Source organism: Lepidochelys kempii, chromosome 1 (genome assembly GCF_965140265.1).
Source record: "Lepidochelys kempii isolate rLepKem1 chromosome 1, rLepKem1.hap2, whole genome shotgun sequence".
Lineage (NCBI taxonomy): Eukaryota > Metazoa > Chordata > Testudines > Cheloniidae > Lepidochelys > Lepidochelys kempii.
Genome location: NC_133256.1, coordinates 209,412,031 through 209,421,223, shown reverse-complemented (window position 1 = coordinate 209,421,223; position 9,193 = coordinate 209,412,031). Strand labels below are relative to the sequence as shown.

Below are 9,193 nucleotides of genomic sequence, written 5' to 3'. Positions count from 1 at the left end.
TCCCCATCCCTCAGTCCAGCCCTCTGGCCTGTACACAGCGCCTGGGCCCACCTCGGGGGAGCGTGTGGTGGGGGGTGGGGTTTTCACGCCAGAAGTGCCAGACCCTCAGCCAAGCCACTGGAGGAGTCCCCGCAGGCCCTACAGAAGCTGCAGGGCCCTGACTGGGGGCACGTCTGCACCAGCTACTTGGCTCGCAGCCTCCCCCAGGGCCCTTCCCTCCGGCGGGACACCCAGCCCAGGCTGCTCCCCGCCCCGCTGGGCTCCGCATGGGGCCGCTCTTGCGGGCCGGGAGGTAGCGGGACCACGCCCTGGGGCAGGGCAGCGGGAAACGCCGCCAATCAACCAACACCATGATTCATGAGCCTCCGGAATCCGCCGCAGAGACAGCCGCCCAGAGCGGAAATGACGCAACGGACTAGGAACTCAACTTATTTCCGCTTCTGAACGGGGAGCATCGTCCACTGTCAAAAAACATTACTTCAGCCCTTACTTCCGGCCTGGAGTCCCCCCTTCGCCGACCTCGTTCACTACTTCCGGCAGGAAAATCTCAGCTCCTCCCCAAAGGTTGCGGCTCGTTCTGATTTGCAGGAGGTGATTCCCGCCCTTCCGCGGTTGCCGCTACTGCCGGTCCCGTGCGGTGCGGGCGCTGCCCACGATTAGCACTTCCGGTTTGTAAATCCATTCATTCATTTCCGCCTGCACTGCAACCGTGCCTGTTTATGACGTCAGTTCCGTCCTTCCTAGACCCCCCGGACGTGCCCAAACACGCCCCGCCTCTTGAACCGGAAGTGATTTTCCGCACTCCTTTCCGGTGAGGAGGTTGATGCCGCCGCTGGAGCTGGGGTCGGGGTCGCAGCTGGGGGGTGGTGTCCGGTAATCAGTGGTGGGCGAGACAAAGAGAGACCCGGGGCAATGGTACTTCCGGGGTAGAATGACCCGGAAGCGGAAGCGGGGAGGCTTGATTGGGTGTCGGTGCAGAGTGCCGTCAGTCTCTGGGCTCCGACGCGCGGGGATTGAGATTCCGGACAGGGTTGGCCCCTCCCTCGGGCTCGGTGCCTTCCGTGTGTGCGGGGAGCGGGCTGGGGGCTCCCCCTGGGGCGGACACTCCCCGCGTGGGCGGGGCTGCCCCCGGCTCCCTGTGGGATGTGTGCGCGCGGGGGGGTCCCCGTTTCCCTGTGGCCGGGCCCCCGCGCTGGCTGAGGGGCGCGTCTCTCTGCTCCCCCCAGCCCCGCCATGCAGGCCCCCGAGCCCTGGTTTCGCCAGCGCGTCTAGTAACGCTGGTAGTTTGTTCGCAGAAACAGCCCTGGAAGGAGGAGAAATGCAAGAGAAGGGAGAGTGGTAAGAAACTTCCAGGAAAATCCGGGCAGCTGCGGGCGTGACTCAGTACTTGCTGTCCCCTCCCTGCCCCAGTTCTGTAGGGTGGCCCTGGCGCCCAGCTCTGGGATCTTGGGCCTTTCTTCTTCTGGGAATTAGTTCCTGTCCAGGGACTGACTTGTTCAAAGGGTTGGGGAATAAGCTATAGGCTGCTTCATCTCTAGGGCATCAGGTCCTGTCTAACTTCAAGGTATGGGGGAGGGACCTCTAGTGTACTAGTAGGGCTGGTTGGGGAAGGGGAATCCAGGTCTTTTTTCTCCAGTATAGTTAAGTTATTGATGGCATGGAACCAAATATGGCTTTTCAAATTGTTACACAGAGTTCCTTAATTCTTCTTTCTCAGAGCTCTGTGACGATGCTTTTGCATCTCATCAAATACCCTGTGCTCAATGTGTGTTCTTCAGCATGAATTGTTTCCAGCATCACTTGGGCCTAAAACTTCCCCACAATGAAATCAGATCTTGTACAGATATAATGGTTACCAGTCTCAAGTATCATCCTCAGAGTTTTTTTTTTATTATTATTATTATTATAAAGTTGAAAATGGAACATCACAATAAATAAATTAACTGTGTGAAAGTAAGGAAAATTGCATTTAAAGCCTACTTTCTCTATTCTTGCATCTTTAGCCTTAATTATACCCCCTTTTACACACCACTTCTTCACTCTAAGTCCTTGCTACACTTTTCATGTATATGCCAGTGATTCAATGCAGCAACTCCGTGAAATGTAAGCCCGGCCTTTGAAATATGTGAATCAGTGAGAACCATAGTGGTGATACCTTGTCCCTCATGATAAGCAGTAATTGAATTCTCTTGTTTAATTGTTTGTTCGGTGCATGTAAATTTGGCCTGTACATGGAAGGTATTGTTTCTGGTTTATATCAGGAGGGTACGTTGACATCTGTCTGATACTAGACTGGTGAATGGGAAGAAGGTCCCATCTGTGGCCTGTTTGTGGAAGCTGAGATGATGAAGGCACTTCAGTGGGAACATGCTGTGGTACAGGGTTGAAGCTCCATCCCGTATGTGATAGTGATAGAGCAATTGGAAAGGTTACATGCTCTGGTAAAGTAAGTGTAAGCTGTGTTAAGGGGGTGGGATGTTGAATAGGGATTCATATTTCCAAAAGGGTTATTAGACTACAGTGGGTGGCTAGCTATGGGTAGGAGGAGAGAAGTCTGTTGGAGGAACTTTATCTTTAAATGTCCTCACTTTGAAGGTTTGGCATGCCGCTGAAATTGCATGAAATCGTCTGTTGTGACAACTTTGTCAAGCTTTCATCTTTTAAACTGAATTTTTCCAAACCTGATCTCTCCCATATGTGAAGGGTTTTGGGGGGTTAGCCATTTTTGAGAACCAATACAGTGGAAAATATACTTTTGCCTTTATAAATAAAATTGTGACTATATAATGACTCTAATAATGGACTAGTTGGGGGTAGGAAGTTACTGATTGTTTCCATCAACACTGGTTTCAATTTGAGTTTGAAAACTGAATTTCTTTTAACTATCTTCCAATTTTCTAAATGGAAGAAGGCTGTATGTTATGTTTGTGTGTGTGTGTGGAAAAATCAGGATTTTACTTAATGTTATGAGCCCTTGTCTTCTACACCTAAAACATTACCGGTGAAATGCTGGAAATCTGGCACTACCGTCAGCTTTGTTTGCATAGTGCAGAAAAACCTCAATATTGTGTTGTACGAACCCAATTTCATTTTGGTTTTAAGATTCTATCTGGGCAAATAGTGAAGGTACTTAAATCTTGTGGGGTTTTTTAAAATGCCTTGGGAAACTATAGAAATGCCATAGGAAGTGCTCAGAAGTCACAAAAATGCATTAATTGCCCCCTCATGTACTTGCATTATGATTAGGTTCTGTCATATAATTAGACTCTAATGTACACAGGCCCCTGCTTCAGCCAGTGCATGCGCTGAGTTGTGTTAAAGAAATGAAGATGAGATGGCTTCTGTAGCTCCCTCATGTTCTGGACCAGGTTATGATTGATTGAATTACTTCGGATTTACACTATTGTCAATCAAAGTCTATTAATTAACAGTGAATTTATATTGGAGTAGCTAAGAACAAAATTTGGCCTTTAAGTATACTAGTTGGACAGTAGGTAGTGAATGAGGCAAGGGTGGGTTCACTAAACAGAAAGGAAGTAATTCATTTAAAAAAATTACAAGTAATTGGGTTTATTTAAAATTCTTTGATTTTTGGCTGATATATAGGAATTGTAGTGTGTACAGTGTTCATCTTCATTTTGGTTTTATTACACTTTTAAAAAATGTCTTATGTCTACATTATTCATTGCACACTGCTCAGCAACCTGTCTACTGAATGGGATGGGGCCTAAAGAAAAATAATATATGGTCATGTAATTAAAGACTATTTCATAACTGATGTAGAAATGTAGCAAGTTGAGGCTGCACAAATAACCTTACCCTAGGCACTTTCTAACTATGAGCACCTCACTTTTCAAACTTAATGTTACCCAAATGTAGTTTTTATTGAATGGAATTTAATTATCTCTTTCAACGTATATTTGAGTGAATAGTCTAAGCCTTCATGCTACAGTTTTTGTATATGAATGTCCTTAGTTTTTAAATAGCCATTTAATGCCAGCTGAGCATATTATCTCAGGGAGTGGATTTTGTCTCTTCCAGTTGCTGTGCTCATAGAGGTGAAGCTCCTCCAGTCTGAAGAGGACTGCCATTTGGTCTCTGGCCTGGTCTACACTGATTTAAGTGTAGACCAGACCAGAGACCAAAAGCATTTCTATAGTTTCCCAAGGCAGTATAGCTACATTGGTCAAGGGTGTGAAAAATCCATACCCCTGACAGACATAGCTAAGCTTACCTAACCCTCAGTGAAGATGCAGTTCTGGCAGTGGAAGAATGTTTCTGTTGACATAGCTACCATTGTTAGGGGAGGTTGTGTTCCTACACCAATGGAAAACCCCTTTCTGTTAATGTAATCTGCATTTACACTACGGGGGTTATGCTGGCATAGCTGTGCTGAGGTAGCTAGGACGCTATAGTCTCTGCAGTGTAGACATAGCCTCAGGTTGGCTTGAGAGCTGGGGTTGGGCAGCAGTGACTTGAGGGGTGGTATTGGTAGTATATGATTGTGTGCCCAAAACATGGCTGAAGGATGGTACTAAAAGGGGGGGTGGCATAGTGAGTCACTCCTTCATCCCTTTTGGAAGGAGGGGAATGTGGAAATCAGGACTCCTGGGTTCTCTTCCCAAGGGAGGGTAGCGGAGTCTGCTTGGACTCAGGATCCTGAGGTTCTGTTTTAGGCTTTCCCATGGGAGTGGGGTCCAGTGGATTAGAGCAGAAGGAAACAGGAAATTGGGAGTCCTGGATTTTATCTCTTGATCATCTGTTGTCTCACTATGTTATCTTGGGCTAGTCTGTTTCCCTCTCTCTCTTTCCCCCTATATAACACTATACTAACATTCTTCTGCTATCTGCGGATGTGGGGCAGTTAGTGCCTGACGTTATGTTAGGATGGGGGGGCGGGTCTAGGCAGGATCTGGAATTCACAATATTTGGGGGTTGGATTATATGCAATATTGTGAGAATTTGTTTCCACCTGTGAGGGTCATGGCTGCAGAAGCAAAACCCACCCACCCCTTCCCCACAGGGGAAATTAGTCATCTTTAGGGTGGGAGAACTGTAAGTTTGAAGCTTCAGTCAGGAGGTAATTGAGAGGACCCGAGTCCTGGGTGAGTAGTGAGCAGCAGCCTCTTTTCCTTGCTGGTGGAGAGGGTCTTGGCAGAAAGATCAGCAGAGGGGCTGCGTTGCTTAGTATAAAAAGGGAGATCCCACAGGGGTTACTGTATTAGGCTGAGCCAGTTCCTTATGGCAGTCTCTCTGGGTTTTTAATGTTTTCCTTGTGCATGTGTTTCTCTTTCCCTTTCCTTGTCTTTCCCCCTCTGCCCAGCTAGGATGGAAGAATCTCATTTCAACTCCTCCCCGTACTTCTGGCCAGCAGCGCCCACAGTCTCGGGACAGGTAAGAGCCTCTGTCTTCCAGCATGGTCTGTTTGGTTCTGCTCCCTGTTGGGACCAGAGTGCTCCTGACCCGATTCCTACAGTGCCTACTGCTGGGAGGTGTCAGTTCTGGGGTATTCTAAAAGAACTCTTTCACACACATGTAGATCGAGAATACCATGTTCATTAACAAGATGAAGGAGCAGCTATTGCCCCCAGAAAAGGGCTGCAGCCTTGCTCCCCCCCACTACCCTACCCTGCTGACGGTACCCACCTCTGTGGCCCTACCCACTGGCATCTCCATGGATTCAGACACCAAGTCGGAGCAGCTGACGCCACACAGCCAAGCCCCCGTGACCCAGAACATCACCGTGGTCCCAGTGCAGTCTGCCGGGCTCATGACAGCAGGTAGGGGGCACCATGGGGTTGTGAAAGAATAGAATGGTAATCTCAGCATCTGGAGGGAATGAAGTGCGTAGGGTTCTGGATGTTTTCCTTTTGGGGCTGTAGGTTGATTCAGGTCTTGGATAGTAGATGGCATGGGGGGTTCTGGACATACCTCTCTTCATTGTGCCCAGTGTACTTCTGGTGTTTCTCTTCTCCAGGTGTTGCTGAGCATTTGACTTCCAGTATCGGACAGTGGGATGGAATAGGGAGGATTGCTACTGTTCCGTGTGGATCGGGGTTAAAAATGGATTTTGAGGCCCCACTTCATTGGGGTGGGGGATCTGAAACATGAATGGACCCGGCCCCTGATATCTGGAGGGGCTGATATCTGATCTCTTTCCCCTTTCTTTTCCTGCAGGTCCTGGCCTGGTGATCACCTCCCACTCGGGTTCCCTGGTGACCACAGCCTCCTCTGCCCAAACCTTCCCCATCTCAGCCCCAATGATTGTCTCTGCGCTACCCCCTGGCTCCCAGGCTGCCCTCCAGGTGGTGCCTGACCTGTCGAAGAAGGTGATAACCTCTCTCTCTGAAGGTGGGGGTGGGGGAGTTGCCCCTAAACCTCCCCGGGGCCGGAAGAAGAAGCGACTGCAGGAGTCGGGGCTGCCAGAGATGAGCGATCCCTTTGTGCTGTCAAACGAGGATGATGAGGACCAGCACAAGGATGGCAAGACGTACAGGTGGGGAGTGGGACTCAACCATGGCTGTTTCACTGTGCGGGTGGGGGAAGCGGTTACTTGGGGAAGAGGAGGTTTGTGCTTTCTCCCTGGGAAGTCCCAGTGTGCAGATACTTTCAGCTGCAGAAAGAGTTGATTTCATCTTTTCTCTTTTAACAAATCAGGCAAATTAAAAAATGCAAGTCAGTCTGATTTTAAGGATTGCTGCAGTGTCAGGAAGTTGAGATTGAAAATTGTCATTTGACAGCAATGCTTCTGGAGCAGCTGGTTAACAAGAGTCTAATTAGTTTAAATCTCACCAATAATGTCACTGCTCTGTAGTGTGTCGGCGGTACTGCAGGGTGTAGTACCACTTGCTGCAACTAGGAGCTGTAGTACACCTGCTTGTCACTGGGGTGGGACTCTTGCCTCTGCGGTACATAGACGCCAGACAGCAGAGGAAGGAGGCAGCGAGCAAGGAATAGACTTCTATGGGGTAATTTCAGGTCACATGCTCCCTGATGGCTCTGCACCTACTCTTCCACCCCAGCAAAAGGTTGAGGGATTTCTGAGCTAGGGGTTGGAGTGTTTCTGAGACTGGTGGTAGGTGACAGATGAGGGCAGGGGGGAGAGTTATGAGCCCAGAGATGCGTTTTCTGAGCTTGGGAGGGGTGTGTCTTTTATGTTTATGAGGGAGTGATGGGAGAGGGGACTGGTTCTGAGCTGTGGAGAGGATAAGTAGGAAGAGGAGAGGGTTTCAGTCTGGGGGAGGGTAGAGTGCAGTGTTTCTGAAAAGGTGAACATTGAATGTTGTTTAGGGGGCCTGGTGTGTTTCTCAGCTGAGTGGGTTGGGTTGATGGGTGAATAGTGGTAAGTAGGGAGAGTTTGGGAGAGCTGAAGAGGTCATAAGGCTAAATATTTTCTCCCACCCTGCCCTTTACAGCAGTGTCCCAGTTCTGCATTTGGAGTGGGAGAGGGACGTGGTGGTGGTGGGGAGAGGGCTCTTTTCCACAATTCCTTACTAACCTTATTTAATCCCTTAACAAAACCTGTCCTTTGGGCTTCTGTGGATAGTTTTTGTACTGATATAACTCAATTTCTGTTACACAGTTATTTCAGTACAAGCACCTTTTGCTGTAGAACTATGTCCAAGCTGGGGCTTGTATCACTTTAAATATACTGATATGTTAAATTGATACAAAAACTTGATGTGAAGCCAGCCCTTTGACCAGTGTCCTAGTTTTTCACTTTGAAAATATGATCAACCTGCAGGAGGTCTTGCGGAGTTTGCTACTTGCAGCTCCACCATTTATTTTGGGCATCGGCCACAACTCTATGTGACTCAAGCATCATACATTCTGGGTTGCTAGTTAAGTTGCTGAACATGTATTTATAAAGGATGCACTTGGCAGTGAACACTAGAATTCAAGGTACACTGGGACTTTAATTATAGCCCCATTTGCTAGTAAGTCTGAAAAATGCCTCTAAGCAGGTAGAATGACTCTACAAAAACCTCTGTGCAAAGTTTGGGCTTTTCCCTCACGGGCCAATGTTTGGAACAAAGGAAAATGAGTTCATAACCAGGTACCAGTAACCAGACTGAACCCTACAATGGGCAGATTTCTATGGGTGTGGAACCTGCCTTCTCCCTCATGTCCCGAACAGCTCTTCCTTGAGCACTTGTGCTTGTGCAAGGGGAGAGGGAAACGGAGGTGAGGTTCACTGGTGATCAGGTAGTAGCTCTGCCCCCTTTGCAGTCTCTTTGCTGCCATCTTCCATGCTTACTGTCAGCCCAAAGGTAGATTTTATTTATTTATTTATTTGTTTTGAAATTTTGAGCAAAATCTTATCTTCTATTTGAGCTGTGGAAGAGAAGGAAAAAATGTAACTTTTCCCTCTGTAAAAATCACATATTGTGAAAACATGGCCAAACTTTTCAAGCTGGAACTTTCCAAGTGGCTCATTCATTGAGGACTCCTGGGTTCTGTTCCTTGCTCTAGTGGGGTTTCTATAGTGCTCATTGCTATAGTATCAAAGCGTTTATTATGTAAATTACCTCTGCCTGATGAGATTCCTAGTGGTCTCCATGAAGACTCTACTCTTTCCCTTTCCTGGTTGGAGGAAGCTTTGCTTGGGGTGTGGATGTACATGTGTGGTGGTGTTTTCATAAAAACACGGATTCTGGTAGAAATGTTTCATTGTTGAGAGTCTGGCCAGGTCCTCTGAAGAGGATTAAACTAGATCAGTCTCCTATCTAGGAGCTCATTCTATAACTGCAACCCTCTAGGGGTTTCTCATGCTGTTCCCTAGTCTGCATAGCAAAACATCCAGGATGTGGGTGTCTTGGTTATCACAACTTTGTTTAGGAATGAGAGGTTTGAAACTGGATAGTAGATGAATTTCTGCACCCAGGGTTGGCTTTTTTGATCAGACAGAAATTACTGTGTTTTTCAGGGAGATTGAGGGGTTCACTTTTCTGAAGGAAGCGGTAATGATTTCTGTTAGGAAGGACATCTTATATTCACTCATGGGCTTTCATTACACTGGGATGTGGATCTGTTCACAGATGGTGGCTGAAATGTTTCTCGGAGCTTCTGAGTTTCCTGGCATGTGATATGGCACAGCTCTGGCAGCGCTGGGAGGCAGTTACTGCTGTCTGGTCCAGTTTAGTTCTCTGCCTTGGCAAACCCTTCTTCTATGTGGCTCATTTTTCCTCTAAAA

The 9,193-nt window shown here is 47.8% G+C and overlaps 1 protein-coding gene across 9 annotated transcripts in view; it reads left to right on the top strand.

The window, feature by feature from the left end:
- The first annotated feature begins 800 nt into the window (after positions 1-800).
- ZNF384 (zinc finger protein 384) overlaps positions 801-9,193 on the top strand; it is a 30,697-nt gene continuing 22,304 nt past the window's right edge. For 4 of the 9 annotated variants that reach the window (XM_073311372.1, XM_073311359.1, XM_073311415.1 and 1 more), the window contains exons 1-4: positions 922-1,338; positions 5,328-5,394; positions 5,540-5,780; positions 6,178-6,496. In XM_073311372.1, coding sequence (XP_073167473.1) covers positions 932-1,338; positions 5,328-5,394; positions 5,540-5,780; positions 6,178-6,496 — 1,034 coding nt within the window. In that variant the 5' untranslated portion in view covers positions 922-931. The other 5 variants (XM_073311391.1, XM_073311397.1, XM_073311384.1 and 2 more) reach the window with 5 other exon arrangements.